This window comes from Diuraphis noxia, unplaced genomic scaffold (assembly GCF_037042655.1).
Source record: "Diuraphis noxia isolate RWA-SAM2 unplaced genomic scaffold, SU_Dnox_SAM2 contig0003, whole genome shotgun sequence".
NCBI classification, from domain to species: Eukaryota; Metazoa; Arthropoda; class Insecta; order Hemiptera; family Aphididae; genus Diuraphis; species Diuraphis noxia.
Window position 1 is genome coordinate 15,984,029 of NW_028301713.1, and position 27,943 is coordinate 16,011,971.

General features: G+C 27.6%; 2 protein-coding genes across 2 annotated transcripts; both read right to left on the reverse strand.

Annotated features, from left to right (window-relative positions):
• Window positions 1-7,418: 7,418 nt before the first annotated feature.
• On the reverse strand, window positions 7,419-8,421 carry LOC149056801 (uncharacterized). The gene is made up of 2 exons (XM_089224261.1): window positions 7,862-8,421; window positions 7,419-7,793 (listed from the first exon to the last, which is right to left on the reverse strand). Exons 1-2 carry the CDS (start codon window positions 7,941-7,943, stop codon window positions 7,471-7,473), a joined length of 405 nt encoding a protein of 134 aa, XP_089080387.1. The 5' UTR covers window positions 7,944-8,421; the 3' UTR covers window positions 7,419-7,470.
• On the reverse strand, window positions 8,235-17,686 carry Dlip2 (Dorsal interacting protein 2). The gene is given in 6 exon segments (XM_089223183.1): window positions 8,235-8,300; window positions 11,037-12,415; window positions 12,418-12,519; window positions 16,384-16,743; window positions 16,962-17,221; window positions 17,565-17,686. Coding segments are annotated over 6 exon segments (2,289 nt in total).
• Window positions 17,687-27,943: the final 10,257 nt, after the last annotated feature.

The following is a 27,943-nucleotide window of genomic DNA, read 5'->3' on the forward strand; positions in this document are numbered from 1 at the left end:
CTATATATTATCAAGATTCAATTTCACAAGTGGAAAATATTATAGCTTCTCAAATTTCAAAATGCTCAGCTAAATCAATTGTTAAATGGCAAAGAAAAATAAATATGAAAGAGCTTAACCACATTTCTGATCTTAATGATTTATCTGTTGATACATTGAGTGGAAAGAAATTTTTAATTAAAACTGTTAAACGAAATGATGATTATATCATGATTTTCACAACGATTGAAGATTGTAATTATTTAAAGAATTTACAATTTCGGATTTTAGACGGAACTTTTAAATCGTGTCCTAAGCTTTTTAAACAATTTTATGTTGTGCACGGTTCAATTTCACGGGATGGAAACGAAATGGTATTTCTATTAGTATTTGCATTAATGACTGGCAAAGATGAAGATTTATATAATATGTTATTTTCTAATTTAAATAAATTTACTGAAGAAAATTTAATCTTTTTTAAAGAAAATAATAATTTGGAAATAATAATCGATTTCGAACAGGCAGCGATTAAAGCAATCAATAACGTGTTTCCGTTTGCAATCCATTCGGCATATTTTTTTATTTACAACAGTCGATATATCAAAATATCCAAGTGTTAGGTTTGGTTACAAAGTATAAAAATGTGCTCGAGTTCAATTTTCGAGCCCGTAAAATTGCAAGTTTAGCATTTTTGCACCCGGTGAAAGTTGAAGGGAGCGTGGGGTATTTATTTTGAAATCTGAATTTGAGGACAATGAAATTGATCTAGTAACATATTTTGAAGAAAATTACGTGATTGGAAAAATTAGAATGAGGTTTAGAAAAAAAGATTCAGCGTGTTACGAACCATGTTTTCCAATTGAAATGTGGTCAGTGCACAGTCGAACTTAATGAAATGCCAAGAACATCTAATTCCGAAAAAGGTTGGCACAACAAAATACATCGTTTATTATCAACACACCCTGGTATGCATTCATTTATCTCCAAAATTCAAAAAGAACAACGTGAAACTGATGCAACGATTAAATCGTTAATTTAAAATCAAGTATTCAAAAGAAAAAAGTACAATCAAAAACGTCGCGCGTCGTTGTGGTAGTGTAAATCGATTAATTCACGAAAATGAGATACAATGATTGAGTTTTTATTGAACTTGAGAAGTTCGGTATTTATTTAAGGGGATCAATTCAAGGTGCACATGAAGAGATGGGGATTTTGTTGATTGTATCTATATTCAGATTGATATTTTCCTTGATTCAGTTAAAGTTTTCAACGATCGTGTTGGGTGTTTTTTATCTTTATTTTGGAAAAGGATGATGGAAGTTGGAGGCGGATATATGGTTTGGCACGTTTAACGTCTTAATCTTATATTTAATGGTATTGATGTCACGGATGAATTGAAGTGGAGGTACACCTGCGTTGGAAGGGAGAGAAATAGAGAGAGAATATAAGTGATTTGTAAATTAAGATAAGGCTGTTCTGATCTGTTCCCCATGTAAGGTTTGACAAGATTTTGATTATGTTCATTTTGGTGCTACAGGAAGTTTTAAGATTTCTTATGTGTGCTTTCCAAGATAGTTTGTGGTCGAAGATAAGCCCTAGTATACGTAAATTATTGGCAAAGAGTAGAGATGTTTCGTCAAAGGTGATTTGCGGTGATGGCGAGTTATTTTTTTTGTTGAAAATGATGCTTTGCATTTTGGAAGGAGAGAACATGAAGCCAGTTCTTGAAGACCACTGAGTTAATATGTTAAGTGATTATTGTATCAGTTGGGTTGAGGTTGTTAGATTTGACCCGCTGCAGTAAATGATGCAATCGTCCGCGAAGAGTTTGTATTTAACCGGCAGGGGAAGATTTTTGCCAATGTAATTTATTGCAACCAGAAATAGAGTGACGCTGAGAGCAGAGCCTTGCGGTATACCATTCTCAATGTGATGTTGGTTAGATAGTGTGTTTTGAGTTTGTACTCTAATAGAACGGTTAATTAAAAAGTTAGTTATAAACTTGAACATGTGACCGTTGATGTTCCATTTCATGAGAACCGATAATACTCTGTCTCTCTAGACCGTATGATATGGTCTAGCCTTTTGTAAATCCAATGAGATAAGAAGGAGGTTTTGATTTCTTTTGAAAGCTGAGCTTATGCCGGTGTGTAGTGTTGAGAGGTAATGTATGGTGGAATAATTGCATATGAAGCCACATTGGTGTTTGGAGATGCGGTTGGTCGATTCGAGATACCAGATGATACCAGATACCATATTCTGTTGATGATTTTTTTTCCTAAATCATGCTCATAGTGTTTATTAGAGATATGGGTCTGTAGTTGTTTATTTCGAATTTGTTTTTATTAGGTTTAGGGATGGGAGTTACCGTTGCATTCCGCCATTGATTTGGAAAAACTCCCTCAGACCATATCGAATTGAAGATTAGGAGCACTGTTGTGACTCCGTTTTCAGGGAGGTTTTGGATGAATGCATTTGGAATGTTGTCTGGTCCTGGACTTTTACTCATACTGTTTTGTAGGACAGTAAGTAGTTCTTTGAGGTTCAGAGGTAGGATGAAACTATGTTCGTTGGAGGAAGGGATGAGATTTGATGTAGGAGGGTAGGAATTTCTGAATGATAAAAATTTGTCTGAGTACTTTAGGTTACTGTTGTTGGTCTTCAAAGATTGCGCAAACGCTTCTGCGATGTTCACCAGAGAAACATAAACTGTATTATTATCTCTTAGTCTATCAGGAGAAGGATGAAATTTGTATCCTTTTAAGGACTGAATTTTGTTCCATAGTGTAGAGGGATCAATGTTGTGATTGATAGAGGAGGTGAAGTTTTTCCATGAGATAGTTTTATTTCTTTTGGTAATGTATCTGGATTCCGCTATTGCTTTTTTTAGAAGTATGTGGTCATTAGGGTCTTTTGATTTTTTGAAACGATTTAGAGCTTTTTTGTATTTTTGATGCTTTGTTTTTATTGTTCAATTGTTTTTATACAATAGCTATGTTCGCAGCTCTAGTTATTATGTTGGAGAAATAGTTAACCTTAGAGTCACTTTGTTCTTGAGTGATAAGATGACTTAAGTCTATCGGATTTGATATCAGTTCTTCTTCAATTAGTTCTGCAAAAAGTTTCCAGTTTGGTTTTGCGAGATTTGATTTAGGAGAAGGAGCGTACAGAGTATTTTTACTTTGGATCCGAATTTCTAAGGGCCAGTGATCACTTCCAGAGTATAAAGTAAGAACGTGCCATTTCATTGAAGAAGCTAAAGAAGAGGAGGATAAGGTTAGATCAATAGAAGATAGTGATCCGTTAGAACTATTATGTCTGGTAGGGTCTTCGTTATTCAATAAAATTAGGGATTGGTCGTTCTCAATTACTTGTTCTATTGTCTTACCACGAGGGTCAGTGCGATTGCATCCCCAGGATGTATTTAGGCTATTAAAGTCTCGCAAGATTATGTAAGGTTTCGAGAGTTGGTGTATTGTGTTTTCTATATCCAAAATCGTGAACGGAGTACTGTCTGGGATGTAAATATTGCAAATGTGTATTCTTTTATCAAGTTCCACTAATGTGACTATTGCCTCTAGGTGGGTTCGGATGCTAATTTCTTTACTTATGATGTTATTTTTTACGAATGTGGCCACTCTTCCACTTGCTATATCAGCTGTTGTACGGTTTTTATAATACAGGTCATAGTTAAAAGCTTTTTTTTTTTGTTTTATAGTTTTAGGAATCCTTACTGGTGTGTCTGGAATAGGAGGTTTGTCAAAGCTAATGTATTGGGAGAGATTGGAATAAAAGGTTTTGTAGTCTGGTAAGCTTGGCTTTTGTAGCTTTATCATTGTTCTAACTTGTTCCGTAATTTTTTGAAGTGTAAGGATGTCGACATTGTCTTTCTCGCACAGAGAATTGATATTGATGGATTTATTACTGAAGTTCACCATTATGTATGTGTATTGAGCGTAAGATATAGGTGTTTCAATATTATTAGAAAAAAAGGATTCAGCGAATTTGAGTCCTTCAATGAGTTTTGAGTATATATTTTCGAGCGAGTTGCTTTTTTTGAGTTTTTTGGATGAGTCAAGTGTTTTAATTTTAGTTTTGTTTGAATCTAATAGTTTTTCTCTTATGTTTTTGGGTTGCTTGGGATTTTAATTATTCTGTTTATCGATATGGTGAGATGGGACTGATGGTGATGAAGAGCTGGTTGGCGATGGTGGAGATCTTTTGATTGGTTCATTTGGGATACAAGTTGTTCTAATAGGCTTAAGTGGTTCAGTTGAGTAAGTACTGGAGGTCTGGATAACATTTGTTTTTTTATGGATAAGGGTTAACTTTTGAGTGTTGTTGGAGATGAGGTTTTTTCCTGGGTAACGATTTCATTCTCGTTGGATGTAGATATCGTTTGAGTACAACTTAGGGAATTAGGTAATACACTGTCCTCATCACTAGTTGGGATTTGGATACTACTAGTGTTGTCGTGATTATTGTTTTTATTTTTTTTTTACAGAAAGCAGATGTATGTCCATTTTGGTGGCATGTGTAGCATGCCAAAGTCAATGTATCGTCAGTTAAAATAATTCTAAAGTCTGTGTTGTCAAAATAATGACAATAGCGCCGGGTACATTAGCAATGTCATCGGGGTGTATAACTAATATACCTGGCAACAAAAGCTACTAATGTATGTCAGGTCGTCATGAAAACCGGCTTTAAGAAAAGTTATTTGAGATATAGTTTTGATGCATTTTAATAATAGATGATTGGTAATTATTTCATGTGGGATTATCGGGTAAGCATTCGAGATAATGAATCTTTTTGTTGAATTAGCCGGCTAAAAGGTATCTGATATTAATTTATAGATATAGATGAATGATTTTTAATTAGTTTATCGACGATACGCTTGTCGCTAAAATAAATGCAAAAATGGTTATTTGGAATGCGAGATTCAAATGTAATATTTTTGGTTGGAGTGATTTTTCCAAGAGTTTTTATGTATTCAATTTGGGCTATGTCGTTAATGGTGATAAGAACAATAGATTGTTCTTTTTTTGGGAAAGTGGTGTTTGCTGTGGTTTCTGCGAATGATTTAGGAGTGTTGGTTTTTAATTGAGATGTAGATTGTGTTTGTTTGTGGGTATCCGTGAGTCGTGACTGATAAAGTAGCCGAAGCCATATCATCGGTTAATTGTGCTGTGCGGAGCGACAGCGGCTTAATTAGCAAACTAGTGAGGGTCTATAACTTATAAGATAAGATGTTACATACCTGCCCGGAGAATGTTCATGCTATAATATATACTGTTATCCCAAGATAGGTAACAAACGTGTGCTCTGGACGGAGGTCGAACTCGTACTCTATAATATTATTTTATACACTCACACAATGTTTTCTACATTGACCCTAGTTTTTTTTGCAGTTATTTAAAGAAAACTTATGGAGAACCCTGTGTTGAGTTTTCAACTCATGTATAAATCACAAGAATTTTATGAATTTCAACTTCATAATTCCATGTAAATTTTCACGATTTTGACATATTTTGTAAACATTTGTACTTTAAATGCTTATAAACAAAAATGGTAACAAATGAATTTTGATTTATTTTTACTACGATAAGTAAGACTTATAATGAACATTGTATTAAATTGTGAAGAATTTTTAGGTAGCAAATTTTTGTAGGCATTAAAAGGAAAAAAAAACTTATATAAATCGAAAATTTCAAGTATTTATAATAATTCGTATTTGAGTTACGGCAAAAAAAATATTGATTTTATCGAAAACTGATTATGCGTACCTAAAATGAAATTCCCGTTTTTTCGTTACTTTTTTAGCGTTTTTATTAAAGCTTTTGAAAACTACTGGACATTTTTTACTTTTGGCAGCTTCAAAGTACATGCCAACTAATATATTTTAGTTTTCAAAGAGTGGCTGATGTCAAAAATCAAAGCATTATTTCTACTCCAAAACGTGATGACAGAACCAAAAATAAAAAAAAATTTTAATAAAAAAACATACATCATTGTAAAATCAATACATAAGAGATTTCAATATCAATATTTAGATTGTATTTTCGTCAATAAAGTTACTATCTATCACTAGTGAATAAACCTAATATGTAAAATGTATCAAAAAAGTGTTTAAGCTCATTAGCAACCAGATCAAATGAATCTAACTCCCACCTGGAAACCGCACTCAAAATTAAAAATTATAGAGTCTTGTGTTCTACAAGGCCTGTACATTATAGAGTCACTGAAAAAAAAATATGTACATTAAAGTAAAATCAATACATTTTATTGCTCTTGTCAGAGTTTTATCAAAAATACAAAAAAAAATAAATAAATTTAATACTTTTCTTTTAAAATACTTTGTAGTATAGGCTAACCACCAACTCTATTCAATTATTAGTCATTGATTAAAAATCGCACACTTAAATTACATCTTTCAATGACGGAGTACCCCTACTGAAAGTCTTCTAAACACTAGTGCTATTAATAGGTTCACTTTTTATTATTTTCTGAAAACTGAAAATATTGCTCTTATAATTTGTAACGACATATAGATAAACACATAATTTTGATTAATTTTACTGCGAATGTATCCATTATTTAAAATTTAAATCGTGTAGCTAGTTCAAATATAAAAACATAAATGATTGACAAAATTACAAAAAGAAACGCCTACATTCTAAATACTATAAAATCATGAAATCTATTGTTCATAAAAAACAAAAGTTAGGTATCATATTTTATAATTTATATTAATAAAATTACCATAATTTTTTTTTTCAAGTAAAAAATGGTAGGTACCTAATTTTTATGTTATTTGGCTTTATTAATATTGGAATTATTAAAATTAATTTGTGTTAACGAAATTCATGTGCTTGTAACAGGTCCGTTACATTAGCACCACCATATTCAAAATTCCAAACAAAAAATATACCAACGATTGTTATTTCATTTGTACACATTTGTAATCCTGATACAAACATTTGTACACCTCCCCAAATGCCCCAAAAACCATTTTTTCCGCGGTGGTGCTAATGTAACGTTACACCAGCACCCCACTTTTTGTACATTGGACTTAGAGACTCCAAAACGGTACCAACGATTGTCATTTCATTTGTACACATTTGTAATCCTGATACAAACATTTGTACACCTCCCCAAATGCCCCAAAAACCATTTTTTCCGCGATGGTGCTAATGTAACGTTACACCAGCACCCCACTTTTTGTACATTGGACTTAGAGACTCCAAAACGGTACCAACGATTGTTATTTCATTTGTACATAGGGTTGTCTATATTATTAATTTTAACCAACAATTAATAAATAGTTAACATTCCCTTTTATTTAACTTCATAAGTTATTCAATATAAAATTTATTTAAAATAAAAATTTTTAATAAATTAATAAAACAGTGACATTCTTTCTTAATTACCTATTAATGAAAGTTTGTAATTTGAAAATACATTTATTTTATAAATAATTTTGTACTTAAATTATTATAAAGTATAAACTAAAAATTCTACATCTGTTTTAACTGATGTTTTTGTCGGTTTGGCTTTGAGCTTCGTGACATCGTATGCTTCCCATTGACCATTTTCTCTTAGTGTGCTAGCTGTGTAATGTCCAATACTAGAATGAAGACCACTTCTCTCTCCACCGAAAAAATTGATTACACCTCTAAGATGGTATATTTCGTTATTTACCTTTAACAACTTTTCAATATCATCTAGTTTTATTAGATTTGATCGTGCAAAGTTTTGTTTTATCAAATCCATTTGTACATGTTCAATGTTTCCGGTACTCGTTGATGCTTCTAATCCTACAAAAAGAAAATTATCATAATTTATTTTACTTTATGGTTAAAATATAATTAATAATATTATTTACCTAAAGGTACATAATTAGTTTCAATTAATATGTGTGTGGTTGGTCTCGACTTCGAATTTCTCAAACATCCACAGTAGTACATTCTTTTTCATTGTCTTTAGTGTAATCTATTGTAATCTATGTCATCTAGTTCATTCTGGATTGAATACTCTTCATTGTATTTATTTACAGAAAGCTTTATTGAGTTGTAATCATATCGTTAGACATACTATGTCAACTATAGATGCCACAGTGGCCGTTATATTTATTGTTTTTAAGCCACCAATTAAACATTCTACTTTATCTGAAAAAAACTGTAACAATAGTAGTAAACGGTCATGATATATTTTTTTATTATCACTTTCACAGGACATTTTTTTAATAATTGTAGCAGTCAAGTTGGTTGATGGTACACTTTGAACATAATTTCTAAATTCCAAACTGTCAGCAGCTGATGAAGCTAAAATTGATAAAATAGAATCCACAGAGCACGTGTTATTCAAAATCATTTTCCCGAAATTGGGTACATAAATAGGTCGCATCATACTATTTAAAAAAATATGGGTTTTATGAACGCTTTCCTGTTAAAATCAATCAATTCAGTATAATCATAACATTTGATGAATATGTTATACCTAATTATAAAATATATTATACACTCATTAATTATTATCGGATATTCTCTGTCTATTAGCTGAAAGTAAGTTGATTTAATTTTAAATAACTATTTAATTTTACACGATTTATAATATGCAACTTAAATATGTTTAAAGTTTAATTTTATGCTTATATAATAATCAACATAATTTAGATAAGAAGTGGGATTTTATTTTTTAAATATCTGCATTCAATTTTCCGAGTTCTAAAAAAAAATTGTTTAATTTCATCTATTATAATTAAATAAATCTTAAACTACATGTTTATAATATTTAATTTAATTCAAGATCTTGTGGTAGAAATATAATTATGAATATGTTGTTACTAATAAGAACCCTATTTTATGTTAAGTTTAAATGATTTTTCTACCCTAATTACTATGTTTTTTAATGTATGTTCTAACGAAAAACTTGAAAATTCATTGCAAACATTTCAAATTAATCACTTGATTTCCCACTTTAATCATAACATTTGATGAATATTTTATAATTATAAAATATATTATACACTCATTAATTATTATCGGATATTCTCTGTCTATTAGCTGAAAGTAAGTTGATTTAATATTAAATAACTATTTAATTTTACACGATTAATAATATGCATCTTAAATATGTTTAAAGTTTAATCTTATTTTTATATTGTATCCATCATGGTTTATATAAGTACCGATTTTTTTTTTTTTTTAGATATCTGTATTCAATTTTCTGAATTTCTATAAAAAAATCTGCTAGTTTTAATCTATTTTAATAGTTATTAACCTTAAACTACATATTTATAATGTTTAATTCTATGCATGGCCTGATAGTAGACATACAAGTATGAATGTGTTATAACCAAGAACTCTTATTTCAATATAGGTTCAATTGATTTTTCTACCCTAATTATTACATTTTGAAATTTATATTCTACCGAAAAACTTGAAAATTAATTGCTAAAATTTCAAATAAATCACTTGATTTTCCACATTAATCATAAAATAAGATGCATATTATCTTAGGGTGACCAGACTCCCGTTTAAAACGGGATTGTCCCGTTTTTGGTTATTATGTCCTGTTGTCCCGACAAACTTCGAACGGGACGCTTATTATTAGACGCTTACGTTTTTAGAAGATGGTCCTGTTTTAATCCCGTTATTTCAATATTATTATATTATGTTTGTGAAAAAAATATCGATGTATGAAACAATTAATATAAAACAGTTTTACTCGTATATATGTTTAAAATTAGAAACCAAATTTATAAATAACAGTGTTTAGCCACAGAATAGATGAAATCAGAATGGTCACATCCTAAATAATTCCATTATTGTTATGGAAAGCTGATAAAACAGTCCGCCATTTGAATGCAAGCATCAGTGCAGCCCCGAAAAAAATTTTTAATTGACCTCTTACAAAAGGTACAATATTTCAGCTGAATTTAATTTCAATCATAGATTATAAATTAAATGGTGAGTAGGTAGTTATAATTTTTTAAAATTTTAAAACTTAGCTTAACAGAGAACACATGCATTTAACTATGTACCAACTGATTAGAATTCATTAGGTAGAACCATCAAATATAAATTAATAGCAAGTTATAAAAAATCATTGACATGTATATTACCAAATACATTTTCAAAAAAATAAGTGTACAATTTCATGTACCTACTTAACACTATTGTTAAAGACAATAGGACATGCATTAAACAAGTTCTGTCATATGAAAAATAGTCAGTGTGGTCACCATAATTATAAATAATCTAATTGAATCATTGTAATTGTTAATAAACAAAATAATAGGTATGTTTGTACTTTTTGGTCCATTCAAAATCTAAAATTAAAATTAATGAAATAGATAATAGGAATTGGAATAGGGTACAAGGTTTAAATTAAAAAAAAATAAAATGTTTGTAAAAATATATTTTTCTTTCTTATTAAATGCATTAAATAAAAGTTATGTACATATTTCATTGAAGCTTATTATAAAAAAAAAAAAAAAATGTGATATTTGGTGGTCCTGAAAAGAACCGTTTAATTTAACGACGGAAAGTTCTGAAAAGAACTGTTTTATTTAATGACGGAAAGTTCTGAAAAGAACTGTTTTATTTAAAAATAATGGATCACCTGTTAGTATTAAAAAATTTGTAGGAATATAAAAATATCACTTAAAATTACAAATGTTTTAGAATGGTCAGTTTCCTATCTTTTAATTTTTTTTCTGAAATTAAAGCTCTATTTAAAAATTTTACTGCTGAAAAAATTCTAAAGCGTATAAATAAATTGATCAAAAAGATTTTATTAAAAGATTCACATGGATGATTAAATGGTACATTATTCATTTGTTGTTTTAATTTGATACCTACACCATCTTCATAGGAAATAGAAGGGAAGTTTTCAATAAATATATTTTCTAATTCGAATATGAAATTGTAAAAATCATCATGAGGCATTATCAAATTTCCAAATGTAAAGGGGTGTCCAGTAGGATAAGCTTTAAAGAAACTTAAGAGAAATGAGGATTCTAAATCTTTTTGGTAGTACGCATAATCTATACAAACTTGACAAATATGTTTTTCTAAGCATTTTCTCATAAAATAACCACAAACATATGTTAATGCATTACATTCTGGGATGTCAAGTTGTCTATAATCAACTGTACCAATACTAATGCATTTGAATTTAAAAAGATTTTTATCTATTCCTTCAAAGTTAAGAATTTTATCAGGCGGTGGTAACCCTGAACCTAAAATCACATTTAAGTCTTCAATAAAATTTGCATTTGGTGAATGTTTAAAATAGTTAGCACAAAAAAATTTTTTAAATGACCTAGAAAATTCAATGGGTGTAGGATTTAAATTGTTTCCATTCTGTTGGCGGAAATAACAAAATAAATTTTCTAAACAATCCTGATTTAGGCACCTAGTATAAAGCACATAATTTAGATCTTTGCTTGGATTTAAGGCATACCAGAGCATTTTTAGTGAGGATATTGAAATCAACCAACCATTAATAAAATTCATCCTGTTAGTAACATTTGATCCAATAAATTTATTTATAACTTTTATGTTCCTAAAAACTTCAGCCATTTCATTTAAATGATTAAGCTGTGATTCAGTATTTTTAAAAGGTCTATTGAATTCTTTAAGATTGGGAGCTTTAAAAGAATTGAATACATCAAATAATTTTTCCATATCACTGATGAAATTAATTGTAAATTGAGCAGTAGGTGGCAAAATACCAGATTCCAAAGTTGTAGACATTGCAGAAGCAACACTATTACTGAAAATTTGGGCAGCCAAGTAAACTTTCATTTTTTCGAATGGTCCCGGATTAATATGGGCATGTTTTAATTTAGGAGCTAAGCGAAGATTATTTTGTGAGTCATGATTATAAAAAGAATCAAGATGTGCTTTAGTTACTATTGAATCACCAATTAGAAAGTTGTGTTTAAAAAACATATTCCGAGTAGATTTCAAAAGATGAGGTGGGTCGAATATGTAAAAAATTTTTTTTCCATCTACTTCAAAATAAGGCTTGTCAGGAGAAACATAAAAGCTTTTAGAAAAAGTTACAAAATTTGCACCCTGATCTGTAACAAAAGCTTTAATACTTTGGAGGCGATAAATTGTTGATATGATTATGTCTTTCAGATCAGTACCAGTGCAGCTACTTGATACCAGAAAATAAGCAATTGGTTGCTTCCATTTTTCATTTATTCCTCGAAGCATAAGAACTAAAGCATATTTTTCAGGTTCATACTTTTTACGTGAATTTGATTCGTGAAAACCTATAATTTTATCTTTTGAAACATTATAAAATAAGTTTGTTTTTAAAGCCATTTCATCGGCACAAAGTATGCAATCTAGCGCATTTGGTTTAAAATTACTGATTTTAAATGATACAAAATTAAAAAGAAAATCATTTAGACCCGGATTTATTTAAATTTAGAAGTTACTCTCCTTAATGTTCGACTAGTGGGAAGGGATAGACAATTGCGCAATAAATTGTAAACTCTTGGACCTAAAAAATAGATACTTAAAGGCATACACAACCCAAAAAAAAAAAATTTTTTATGCTTGGTTTTTATACTTAATGGTATAAAAAAATATATCATGAAAACAGAATGTGAAAAAAAAAATTATTTACAGAGTTACGGTGAAATCCAAATATACCTTTGACGTCATTGCGTCGGACGTCTCCGCGCGGCACTGGCAGGCGATCGCAGCAACCGTATGAAGAATACGTATAATAATATTCTCATCGCCTGCCGATCGCTGATCGCCGATTAAATATATATTTTTGATTTCCATAAATAGATCCTTCAATTATTTTTAAATTATAAATATAACACTATTTCTAAATACTTATAAAGTTATTAATAATAGTATTATTTTAATACAATTCATTGCGTCGATTGTTTTCGAGCGGCATCGGCAAACGTATAAAAATTATTATTATTATCGTCGAATGTCGAGTGTTGACATGTCGACTGTCATTATTTTGGTGCAGTTTCATTGTGTATTTATTTTATTTGCTATAATTTAATTTTGTTTATAATACCAAGTGAAATATATTAATACATTTACATTATAAAACTCATTACTGATACACAGAATAATAATGTCTTTAATACCATTCAATTTTGATCCTGACATTGAAAGTATAGACCGTTACTTACAAGAAGATGATGACAATTCTGTGCCTATCAATTATGAAGGTAGATTAAATAATTCGAATTGGTGTTCTTGTGGATATTGTAAAGGCATGCTTAGTGATATCGAGTGTTTATGCTGCAATGAGTTACCAAATTTAGAAAAAATACGAGAACAAGAAGGAAAATGTATTACTTTAAATCAATCGTTTTCGAAACTAATATTGGATAAAGAAATACTAAATATAACTAGACACAATTTAATACTAAAAACTAAAAATTGAATTAATAAAAAAAAATTGAAGCAACATCATCCAGAAAATAAAACGTGGAGATTTATTTGTTATAAACAGTATACGTCTTGGGTTAATTCTTGGATTGCTATGGGAAAAGGAAACCGAGTGGTTTTGCCAGCATGTGTTGTACAGAAAATAAGAGAAGAATATCCAGAACCAAATGGAATATATATAGGATTCAAAAATTCAAAAAAATTACCGGCTTAATCAAGTATATATATATAATATTACTAACAAATAACAATATTGTGAATCAGAGTATAAATATATATACATAGTAAAAATATAATTATTTTAAACAAGTGTAATCATTTTTTAATTGTTTTCTTTAGGACATTGTAATTTATGAATTAAAATATAATAATATTGTAATACTTTGTTAATATAACACAATCTAAATATACAAAATGGTTATTTAATGATTAATATAAAAAACATTAAAAAAGATATTCAACTAATATTAATAAACCGTGAACGATGGGAATTTCGCATTATTTCCAATGCAGGTCGTTCAATAGGTGCGATGTTTTTAGGCAGAGTTACATTGAGTGGTGTTTTCAATGGTGACATTTCGACTCCGTTTAAATGATCCAGTATTGTGTTAATTATTTCATCTCTCCAATTATTTGTACCTTTTTCATAAATATTTTTAGTAATCCATTTTCCAGTAGGTTTGGAAAATAAATAATTTAGACCTATTTTTTTTTTATTTAAATTAGAATTATGGTCAATTATAGCAATTATTGATTTTATGTACATCGCTTTAAAAGAAAAATGAACACGTTTTGGAACATATTTTAACCTTGAATTATGGTAAGACTCTAATCTTCCCGTATGTACATAATTTTTTGTTTGCTTTAAATCTGTCAAAAACTTTTTGTTGCAAACTATTTCTTTTAATAGTTCATAAGGTTTGAATCAGGAAGTAACCATAGCTTTTGTTTTTTGTACTCATCACTTAATGGTGGATGTTCACAAGTTTTTTTTACTCCATCCTCTTCCCATTCATGAACGTTTTTAATATGTTTGAATATAGGTGTAAATTTTGTGACTAATACTTCAGAATCGCCATTGCATGTTTGTGCCGACCACCATAAATGATTACTTATGGATTGCTTCCATGCCAAAACTTCTTCGTATTTTTTATTAATAGTTTTAAATTTTTTCATTAGGCTTTTAGATAAATGCCATAAATCAAATTCATGAGTGATTTCTGGGTAAGATGTTTTCAACAAATGCCTTATTCCTACATGGCGGTCGGTTAATAATAAATCAATTTTTCATTTATCGGTACCTATTAATTTATCAATTAATTGTTTACAAGCATTTTTTTCTAAATCTCCCGGCATCATGTTTTTTTGAATTAATTGAAAATCTACTATACAACCAGAATGTATGTCCATAAAAGTGTAAGTACAATATTTGGCACAAAAACCAGGTGAATCGTACTGACCATCTCCAGCAATCCATAACTGTCCACTTTCCTTGACATAATTAATTTGTTCTGTTCTCTTTTTCTCCCATATTTTTTCGATAAGAGGGTAAGAATATTTGTTCATAATTTTATCGTATGTTGTTCTACTAAACATTACAAGTTTTAAACTTGAACAAAATACTTTAAACGTAGCAAATAAAGTACCAGATAAGAGTATAGATGTAGCAATATGTACGTGACCCTTAGAAAATTGTTTATTAACAGGCTGTGAAAACCATTTTGATGAGTGACCTTCGCTACATTCTGATCTTACACATATTGTTGCACCAATTGCGTACCATTTTTTATTTATTATTTTACTTTTACAAATATTACAAATTGTAAACAGTGTTAGTAATGAATTAATAAAAACTAAACAATATTTTATATCGGTATTTTCAACATTATCAAATTCTTCTGTGTAGTCTTCCTCTTCATTTTCACATTCAAAATCGGGATCATCATAAAAATCATTATCTGTAAATGACACGTTTTCTTCTACATCACTTATATTATCCTCCATACAACTTAACTTTTCCTCATTTGTATTGTGTTCATATGAATCAATATTTGATTTTTTAGGTATTAAACTCTCAACCATATCTTTTTTTTCTTGATTTTTTATTCTTTCAGAACGGGATTTTTTAGTTGTTGTATTACCATCGCTACTTTTATCATTATTTATTACAAATATTGTTGGTACTGTACCTGATTTTAAGCGGGGTGCTCTTGACTTGTATTTGTCTCCTAATAATTTTTGTTTTAAAATGTCTGAGTCATCAAAATCTTGACTTTTAAAATGATGGGAACATATCACAGAATTATTAGTTGGTTTAAAATGTTTGCGCTTGCAAAAATTGGTCCATTTATTAAAACGCACAGGTGAATTATCGCGATTGGGAAATCTATGCGTTCCTTTATTGTTACTACATCCAAATACACTACAATACGGCATTATTTTCTTGGAATATTGATATATTATTAACTATTGTGTACATACAGAATAAAAATAATATTACGCGATGCACTAGTGTACTACGTACCGACTAGGCGAAAACTGAATACTGACGAAGTGACGAATTTGTTATTGAAACACAATATTGTAATTAATGCATTTTTCGATCAACAATAAGTCTTGGGTATCATTTATAAGTATTTAGAAATAGTGTTATATTTATAATTTAAAAATAATTTAAGGATCTATTTATGGAAATCAAAAATATATATTTGATCGGCGATCAGCGATCGGCAGGCGATGAGAATATTATTATACGTATTCTTCATACGGTTGCTGCGACCGCCTGCCAGTGCCGCGCGGAGACATCCGACGCAATGACGTCACAGGTATATTTGGATTTCACCGTAACTCTGTAAATAATTTTTTTTTTCACATTCTGTTTTCATGATATATTTTTTTATACCATTAAGTATAAAAACCAAGCATAAAAAAATTTTTTTTTTTTGGGTTGTGTATGCCTTTAATGCAAGCTGCTTAACTTCGTTAGAATACCTGAACCCTCGGTAGTTTCTTTCCTTGTTTTGAATATAAGATTTGACTATCATGAAGAGGGTAGGTAACAATTCTTTTTTACATACCTCCATGCAAATATCCATTTTATTTTTAGGTTCATTTGCTAGTTGTCGATTCAAATTTATAATAATTTGTTTCAACTCAGCCTGAGCCCGCTCACTGTCCTTGAGTTCTTTCAGAAGAGTAACTTTTCGGGGAGTTCTAGATGATAAATAATTTGGAGTTTGTATACCCACAACACTTGTTTCAATATCCATTGAAGTTGATGCATCAGATAAACAAGGTGAGTTCATTGGTAATTGAGCAGAGGAACCTGTAAAAATTATTTTTTATAGTACATACAAGTTACTTATCCCTAACACAAATATTCATTATACAAACAATAACTTATAACAAAGATAAAATATTCAATGAATAAAAGATTTAAAAAAAATGTTGAATACTATTACTGTGGAATAGGTTGTTGAGGCAATGGAGTACAAGCGAGAGTTTATTAGGTATATTATTAAAAGTATATTGTATAAGACATACCAGGCGTTGAACATGACAATGGCATGAAGTCTGAAGTACTACATTCAGGATCATCATTTTTGTCTGGTTCATCCACACACTCAACTTCAATGGCATCAAACAATGTTGGTATAGCTTCTGATTTCAAACGATTTTTCTGAAAATTAGAAAACATGTCAGCTTCAAAATGCAATGAACAAAGACGATACTTAGTGTTAACAGCCAAGTTTTTAATTGTTTTCAATTGATGATTTTTGCAATTTTCAATCCAAACAGCACATCTAAAATATTATTATAAATATAATTAATAATAACAAATAATAAGACATTAGGATGTAATAATACAGTTTAATAAATTTCATTAAGACCTAAGGAAATACATAATATAAATTGTTTAGACTTAAATTAATGCTCACAATAATTAATTAATTAATTAATTTAGTACTTGAAAAGTTTGTGATTAAAAATGTGTAATTTATTATTTTTATTAAGATTTGTATTAATGATAGGTATGTAACTATAAAATAATTGAACTGAATGAAGTATTAACGGGTAATACATTTCTGTATTTAAAATGTGAACAAAAATAAAATGTATGTGCAAATTAGCAAAAATATTACTTACCTAGCAGGTTCTTTTGGAAAAGTGAAAAAACTTAAAGAATCCTTACTCAAAATGTGGCTTTTACAATTAGTAAAGCAACATTTTGAATACTGTTTGGCTCGTTGATTTACAGAAAATTCCATTGCAAAACAACTAAAATTTGACAAATAAACACTAAGGTCTAAGACGCAAGTTTACAAAACTTTAAAACTTAAATAAAATTTTAGAAAAACGTGATTTTCACACGACACCACGACCGCACGACGACGGTAGCAAGCAACTAGTTAATCAATCGGATAAGAGACGGTTCAAAAGGTAAATATCGTTACAACAGTGTCGCTATAATGAACATAAAATTTAGTTAATTTAGTAAAATTGAGTTTATGGTCAAACTGGTGCTTGCATTCAATATGGCGGACTATTATTTGGGCGGCCGAAGTGACCATTCTTATTTCATCTATTCTGTGGTTCAGCTGAGCGACTGTTTCGGTTGTCGTCGTCTTATCGCACCTACCGACCAAACCACGTACACGCCACTGTGCTACACCATTATTATTATTCCTTAAATATAAAAGTATGTGTACGCCGACTGTCGTCCGCTATTTTTGTTTTTCAATTATTACAAATACAAGTATTACGGTATCGACAAGCCTGTAGTCTTATGTGGAGCAATTCAAAGAATTTTGTGATTTTGTAAATGTCAAGTACAAAAATATTTTGGGTACTGTTAAAAACACGATGGTTATCTTTGTTACTAGCTGCTACTAGAATTTTTTGATTTATTTCCAGCATTAAAAACGTATTTTATAACTTAAGATAAATGTTCTACAATTTTGAAACAGTATTTCGATAACCCTGTTTCTAATGCATGGTTGTATTTTATTCAAAATCAATTGAAGGTAGTTTGCGACACAATAACGATAATTGAAATCGACAATATTTCAGCAAGTGAAGTATATGAAGAACTTGAAGCGACTTTTAATTAATAATAAAAATACGGCGATTCGCGCACGAGAATAAAAGTACGGACGTACAGTTGAATAATTATAATATGTAAGGCAATTCGCGTCTTGCATAATAATAATACTAAATTGGCGATTCGCGCCTCAACTTAACTAATATAATTTAAACCGGCGACCCGGCACACTCAATAAATTTCGTGTCTTGATGACAGCGGAGTGCGAACTGACTGGATTACAGCGGCCGTGTCTTATAATAATTACGCAGCTGCATTGTGATAATGCGCTTCGTAATCTACATATTATATAATTCGCAGCTGACAATATTATTATACCATAGTAAAAGTAATAATAATATACCTAATACTGGTAAAAACAAATACTATATTGTGCGAGTGGGATTGTGATTTGGTGGTGGTAAGCGGCCTTAACATATTATTAATAATGTTGTTGCATTTCGGGCGGCAACACTATGTTTTGATATTATGTATGTTCTAACGAAAAACTTGAAAATTCATTGCAAATATTTCAAATAAATCGATTGATTTTCCACTTTAATCATAACATTTGATGAATATGATATAATTATAAAATATATTATACACTTATTAATTATTATCGGATATTCTCTGTCGATTATAGAGAAAAGTAAGTTGATTTAATTTTACAAGAAGTATATTAATATGCATCTTAAATATATTTAAAGTTTAATTTTATGTTTATATTATATCTAACATGATTTAAAGAAGTAGTGTAATATTTCTTTAAATATCTGCATTCAATTTTCCGAATTTTAAAATAATAAAGCTGTTATTTATAATCTATTATAATTAAATATTAACCTTAAATTACGGGTTTATAATGTTTAATTCTATGCATGGTCTGATAGAACACATATAATTATGAATATGTTATAACTAAGAACTCTATTTCAAATTAAGTTCAAATAATGATTTTTGTACCCTAATTTTTATGTTTCAAAATTTATATTCTACCGAAAACCTTGAAAATTCATTGCAAAAATTTCAAATAAATCACTTGATTTTCCACTTTAATCATAACATTTGATGAATATGATATAATTATAAAATATATTATACACTTATTAATTATTATCGGATATTCTCTGTCGATTATAGAGAATAGTAAGTTGATTTAATTTTACAAGAAGTATATTAATATGCATCTTAAATATATTTAAAGTTTAATTTTATGTTTATATTATATCTAACATGATTTAAAGAAGTAGTGTAATATTTCTTTAAATATCTGCATTCAATTTTCCGAATTTTAAAATAATAAAGCTGTTATTTATAATCTATTATAATTAAATATTAACCTTAAATTACGGGTTTATAATGTTTAATTCTATGCATGGTCTGATAGTAGACATATATAAGTATGAATATGTTATAACTAAAAACTCTATTTCAAATTAAGTTCAAATGATTTTTGTACCCTAATTTTTATGTTTCAAAATTTATATTCTACCGAAAACCTTGAAAATTCATTGCAAACATTTCAAATAAATCACTTGATTTTCCAATTTAACCATAACATTTGATGAATATGATATAATTATAAAATATATTATACAATTATTTACTAATATTATCGGGTATTCTCTGTCTATAACAGTGGATGGTAAATTGATTTAATTTTAAACAATTATTTAATTTTACACGATTTATAATATGCAACTTAAATATGTTTAAAGTTTAATCTTATGCTTATATAATATTCAACATTATTTAGATTAGAAGTGGGGTTTTATTTTTTAAATATCTGCATTCAATTTTCCGAGTTCTAAAAAGAATTGTGTGTTATAATCTATTATAATAAAATTAATCTTAAACTACGTATTTATAATGTTTCATTCTATGCATTTTCTGATAGTAGACATATAAGTATGAATATGTTTTAACTAAAAACTCTTTTTCAAATTAAGTTCAAATGCTTTTTCTACCCTAATTTTTATGTTTCAAAATTCATATTCTACCGAAAAACTTGAAAATTAATTGCTAAAATTTCAAATAAATCACTTGATTTTCTACTTTAATCATAACATTTAAAGAATAATGTTATAATTATAAAATATATTATACACTTATTTATTATTATCGGCTATTCTCTGTCAATTATAGAATACGGTAAGTTGATTTAATTTTACACGATTTATATTAATATGCATCTTATATATATATTAAGTTTAATCTTTTGTGTATATTATATCCAACATGATTGAAATAAGCAGTGTTTTATTTTTTTTATTTTTTTATGTATGAATTCAATTTTCCGAGTTTCTAAAAAAAAATCTTTAAATTATAATATATAATAATAATATATTAACCTTAAATTACTTGTTTGTAATGTTTAATTCTATGCATGGTCTGATAGAACACATATAATTATGAATATGTTATAACTATGAATTCTTTTTCAAATTAAGTTCAAATGATTTTTGTACCCTAATTTTTATGTTTCAAAATTTATATGCTACAGAAAACCTTGAAAATGCATTGCACACATCACAAATCAATCATTAAATTTTCCACTTTAATCATAACATTTGATGAATGTTTCATAATTATAAAATATATTATACTGTTATTCATTATTATCGGGTATTCTCTGTCTTTTATAGAGAAAAGTAAGTTGATTTAATTTTAAATAATTATTTAATTTTACACGATTTATAATATGCATCTTAATTTATTATGTTTAAAGTTTAATCATATGTTTATATTATATCCAACATTAATGAAATAAGTAGTGTGATTATTTTTTTTTTAAATATCTGTATTCAATTTTCCGAGTTTTTAAAAACAAAAAGCCGCTAGTTTTAATCTATTTTAATAGTCATTAACCTTAAACTACGTATTTATAATGTTTAATTCTATGCATGGTCTGATAGTAGACATATATAAGTATGAATATGTTATAGCTAAGAACTCTTATTTCAATATAGGTTCAAATGATTTTTCTACCCTAATTATTACTTTTTGAAATTTATATTCTACCGAAAAACTTGAAAATTAATTTCTAAAATTTCATATAAATCACTTGATTTTCCACTCTAATCATTATATTTGATCAATAATGTTATAATTATAAAATATGTTATACACTTATGTATTATTTTCGGGTATCGCTGTCAATTATAGTATTAAGTAAGTTGAGTTAATTTTAAATAATTATACAATTTCACATGATTTAAAATATGTATGTATCTTAAATACCTTTAAAGTTTAATATTATGTTTATATTATATTAAACATGATTTAAAGATGTAGTGTGATTTTTTTTTAGACATCTGCATTCAATATTATGAGTTCTAAAAAAAAAAAATTGTTACCTAGTTATAATCTATTTTAATAAAATTAATCTTAAACTACGTATTTATAGTATTTCATTCTATGCATTTCCTGATAGTAGACATATAAGTATGAATATGTTAAAACTAAGAACTCTTTTTCAATTTAAGGTCAAATGATTTTTCTACCCTAATTTTTATGTTTCGAAATTTATATTCTACCGAAAACCTTGAAAATGCATTGCACACATCACAAATCAATCATTAGATTTTCCACTTTAGTATTTGATGAATATTTTATAATTATAAAACATATTATACACTTATTTACTAATATTATCGGGTATTCTCTGTCTATAACAGTGGATGGTAAGTTGATTTAATTTTAAATAATTATTTAATTTTACACGGTTTATATTAATATGCATCTTATATATATTTTAAGTTTAATCTTATGTGTATCTTATATCCAACATGATTGAAATAAGTAGTGTGTGTTTTTTTTTTTTAATGTCTGAATTCTATTTTCCGAGTTTCAAAAAAAAAATCTTTAAATTATAAAATATTAACCTTAAATTACTAGTTTGTAATGTTTAATTCAATGCATGGTCTGATAGAATACATACAATTATGAATATGTTATAACTATGAACTCTTATTCAAATTGAGTTCAAATGATTTTTCTACCCTAATTACTATGTGTTTGGGCTGGGATCGTAACAATAATAGTTCGTGTGCCCGGTACCGAAATACTTCGTACGCAAGAACACTCACACAACGACAGATATGTATAGCGTATAATATGTATATAGCAACTCAAGAATAGTGGACGGGATCGCCGAGCAAATACTCTGAGTGCTAGGTAGTGTGCGGTGAGTATGTGTGTATGTGTATGGGTGTGTATTTTAAATATTGAAATACACAAATTGAATGATATTAATATAATATAATGATATGTTTTAAATAATCACAATAAATAATACCATAGCCAATAGCGAAAAAAAAACAATCTATTATATTTTTTGACAATCTATTTGAGCCGCCAATAATTATATATACATATATATATTATATATATATGGCCAAATAATATGATAATATGATAATAAATAAATGTAAAATAAAACTCACAATGTATGTATGACGGAGCACCGCGGGCCAGCTGCTACCTAACCTTCTATACTATAGCAATATAATAAAATAAATAATACAAAATATAACAATAAGTTACAACAAATAATAATTGACGATTAGTACCTGTACAAATAACGTTTAATAATAATATAATTTGTCGATTCGCACCTTTTTAATAAATAATAAAAATACGGCGATTCGTGCACGAGAATAAAAGTACGGACGTACAGTTGAATAATTATAATATGTAAGGCAATTCGCGCCTTGCATAATAATAATACTAAATTGACGATTCGCGCCTCAACTTAACTAATATAATTTAAACCGGCGACCGGCACACTCAATAAATTTCGTGTCTTGATGACAGCGGTGTGCGAACTGACTGGATTACAGCGGCCGTGTCTTATAATAATTACGCAGCTGCATTGTGATAATGCGCTTCGTAATCTACATATTATATAATTCGCAGCTGACAATATTATTATACCATAGTAAAAATAATAATAATATACCTAATACTGGTAAAAACAAATACTATATTGTGCGAGTGGGATTGTGATTTGGTGGTGGTAAGCGGCCTTAACATATTATTAATAATGTTGTTGCATTTCGGGCGGCAACACTATGTTTTGATATTATGTATGTTCTAACGAAAAACTTGAAAATTCATTGCAAATATTTCAAATAAATCTATTATATAATAAATATATATAAAAAAATATTGATAATAAATCAAATACACTTATTAATTATTATCGGATATTCTCTGTCGATTATAGAGGAAAGTAAGTTGATTTAATTTTACACGAAGTATATTAATATGCATCTTAAATATATTTAAAGTTTAATCTTATGTTTATATTATATCTAACATGATTTAAAGAAGTAGTGTAATATTTTTTTAAATATCTGCATTCAATTTTCCGAATTTTAAAATAATAAAGCTGTTATTTATAATCTATTATAATTAAATATTAACCTTAAATTACGGGTTTATAATGTTTAATTCTATGCATGGTCTGATAGAACACATATAATTATGAATATGTTATAACTAAGAACTCTATTTCAAATTAAGTTCAAATAATGATTTTTGTACCCTAATTTTTATGTTTCAAAATTTATATTCTACCGAAAACCTTGAAAATTCATTGCAAAAATTTCAAATAAATCACTTGATTTTCCAATTTAACCATAACATTTGATAAATATGATATAATTATAAAATATATTATACACTTATTTATTATTATCGAGTATTCTCTGACTACTATAGCAAAAGGTAAATTGATTTAATTTTAAATAATTATTAAATTGTACACGATTTATAATTTGCATCTTAAATATGTATAAGTTTAATCTTATGTTTATATTATATCCAACATGATTTAAACAAGTAGTGTGATTTTTTTTTAAATATCTGTATTCAATTTTCCGAGTTTTTAAAAACAAAAAGCCGCTAGTTTTAATCTATTTTATTAGTCATTAACCTTAAACTACGCGTTTATAATATTTAATTCTATGAATAGCCTGATAGTAGACATATAAAAATGAATATGTTATATCTACGAACTCAATTTCAAATTAAGTTCAAACGATTTTTCTACCCTAATTACTATGTTTTGAAATTTATAGTCTACTGAAAAACTGGAAAATTCATTCCAAACATTTCAAATAAATCACTTGATTTTCCACTCTAATCATAACATTTGATGAATATTTCATAATTATAAAATAATTTATACTGTTATTCATTATTATCGGGTATTCTCTGTCTATTATAGAGAAAAGTAAGTTGATTTAATTTTAAATAATTATTTAATTTTACACGATTTATATTGCATCTTATATATATTTTAAGTTTAAATGTTTAATCTTATGTTTATATTATATCCTACATGATTTAAATAAGAAGTGTGATTTTATTTTTTAAATGTCTGCATTCAATTTTCAGAGCGTAATAACATAAAAAGTGGTACGTTAGTTATCATCTATTATAATTAAATATTAATCTATTCACGTATTTATAATGTTTAATTATATGCATGCCTGATAGTAGACATATAAGTATGAATATCTTATAAGTAGATCGCGGATTTATATGCATTAAAAATCAATGGAATATGCGCTAAAAAATCTTAAATATGCATAAATATATGCACTAAAATGTTAAAATATGCATAGGGAAGCATTCTCGCTCCTACGTTATATAATCTTTTCACCTCTGACATACCACACTCAAATAACTCAACTCTAGCTACTTTTGCCGACGATACCGATATTCTATCTACCAAAATTTGTCTTCAAGCTTCCACAAACCACCTCCAAGAACATCTAGTAACTCTACAACACTGGTTCCATAAATGGAGAATAAAAATCAATGAAAACAAATCAATATTCATCACATTTACTCTTGGTCTTAAAAACAGTCAACCCATAATACTAAACAACAAAACAATCCAAACCCAAAACTCCGTAAAATACCTTGGACTTCATCTTGACAAAAGGCTAACTTGGACAGCTCACATAAAAAACAAAAGAGCTTCCCTCAATCTAAAACTACATAAATTCAGACAGCTCCTGCGATCTAACCTCTCTCTTAACAATAAACTTCTCATATACAAACAAATCATTCGACCTGCAATGACTTATGGCATACAAATTTGGGGAACCTCTAAAAACTCTAACTTAAATAAATTCCAAGCCTTTCAATCAATCAATCTCCGACTCTTAACCAATTCTCCCTGGTATGTCAGCAATCGCACTCTACATAAGGATCTAAAAATTACAACTATCTCTGAAATAGCGTCAAACCACTACGAAATATTTCATAAAAATACTATTAATCATCCTAACCCTCTCATCTCAAACTTCTCTTCTCTCTCACTCACAGATAACCTTTTCCGCCGCCTCTGACGTAAATGGCTACGCAACCTACTTAACACTTAAAAACAATTACCATCAGTAAGAAAAAAAAAAAAAAAAAATCATTTTAACTAAATAGCCACCAATCTAATCAAGTTGAAGTAGTGTCACTGGGCACCTTCTTCACTCACGTCATCAAGCCTTGTTAAAAAAAACCATCAAAATTAGTTATTGTATATATATTTACAGATTGTATATTATTTTATTTTCTAATAATAAAAAAAAATATGCATAAAAAAATTTATTTTTGGAACATTTAATTAATACAATATATTATAAATAAAAATTATTGAACAATACTAAGAACAATTTTCTTTATTTTTTCCACTTTCATTATTTTCAGGTAGCTTTAATCTATATATAAAAAAAGGAATCAATTTATATCAAAAATGTCTCCTAAAATAAATTTACTTTCCTATATTTTGATATTTTGATATTAATCGTAACAATTGAAATTTGAGACTATAATAATATAATCCTTTTTTCCTCTTTCTTTCTTATGTTTCAAAATTTATATTCTACCAAAAACCTTGAAAATTCATTGCACACATCTCAAATCAATCATTTGATTTTCCACTTTAATAATAACATATGATAAATATTTTATAATTATAAAATATATTATACACTTATTAATTATTAGCGGATATTCTTTGTCTATTATATAGTATTAAGTAAGTTGGTTTAATTTTAAATAATTATATAATTTTACACGATTTATATTATGCATCTTAAATAGCTATACAGTTTAATCTTATGTGTATATTATATTAAACATGATTTAAAAAAGAAGTATGATTTTTTTTCAATATTATGTGAATTCAATTTTCCGAGATTCTAAAATATAAAAGCTGTTAGTTATAGGTTATCTATTATAATTAAATATTTAATTTAAACTATGCATTTATAATGTTTAATTATATGCATGTCCTCATAGTAGACAATAACTTATTGTATACTTATATGATATAAGTATGAATATGTTATAACTAAAAACTATATTCTTTTGATTTCTATTCTATTCTCTATTTAATAGGTTCTATTGATTTTTCTACCCTAATTATTATGTTTTTAGATTTATATTCTACCGAAAAACTTGAAAATTAGTTGCTAAAATTTCAAATAAATCACTTGATTTTCCACATTAATCATAACATAAGATGCATATTACCTAATTATAAAATATATTATACACTCATTAATTATTATCGGATATTCTCTGTCTATTAGCTGAAAGTAAGTTGATTTAATATTAAATAACTATTTAATTTTACACGATTAATAATATGCATCTTAAATATGTTTAAAGTTTAATCTTATGTTTATATTATATTAAACATGATTTAATGAAGTAGTGTGATTTTTTTTTTAAATATCTGCATTCCATTTTCCGAGTTCTAAAAAAAAAAAACTGTTAGTTATAATCTATTAAAATTAAATTAATCTTAAACTACGTGTTTATAATGTTTAATTTAGTTCAAGATATTTTGGTAGAAATATAATTATGAATATGTTGTTACTAAGAACTCTTTTTCAATTTAAGTTCAAATGATTTTTCTACCCTTTTATATTTTTTTATGTTTTATTGTCTGAATTCAATTTTCCGAGTTTCTAAAAAAAGAATCTTTAAATTATAATATATTATAATTATATATTAACATTAAACTATGTGTTTGTTATGTTTATTTCAATGGATGGACTGATAGTAGACATATAAGTATGAATATGTTATAACTAGGAACTATATTTCAAATAAGGTTCTAATGATTTTTCTACCCTAATTATTATATTTCGAAATTTATATTCTACCGAAAAAATTGAAAATTAATTGCAAACATTTCAAGTAAATCACTTGATTTTCCAGTTTAATCATTACATTTGATGAATAATGTTATAATTATAAAATATATTATACACTTATTTATTATTATCGGGTATTCTTTGTCAATTATAGTAATACGTAAGTTGATTTAATTTTAAATAATTAAATAATTTCACCCCTTTTTTAATATGTATCTTAATACCTTTAAAGTTTAATCTTATGTTTATATTATATTAAACATAATTTA

What these genes read in the sequence shown, in the direction of transcription:
- LOC149056801 (XM_089224261.1), bottom strand. Translation starts at nt 7,943, where the DNA reads ATGTACTACTGTGGATGTTTGAGAAATTCGAAGTCGAGACCAACCACA. An exon ending in AACTAATTATGTACCTTTAG is followed by an intron (nt 7,794 to 7,861) that starts GTAAATAATATT and finishes TTCTTTTTGTAG; the next exon opens with GATTAGAAGCATCAACGAGT.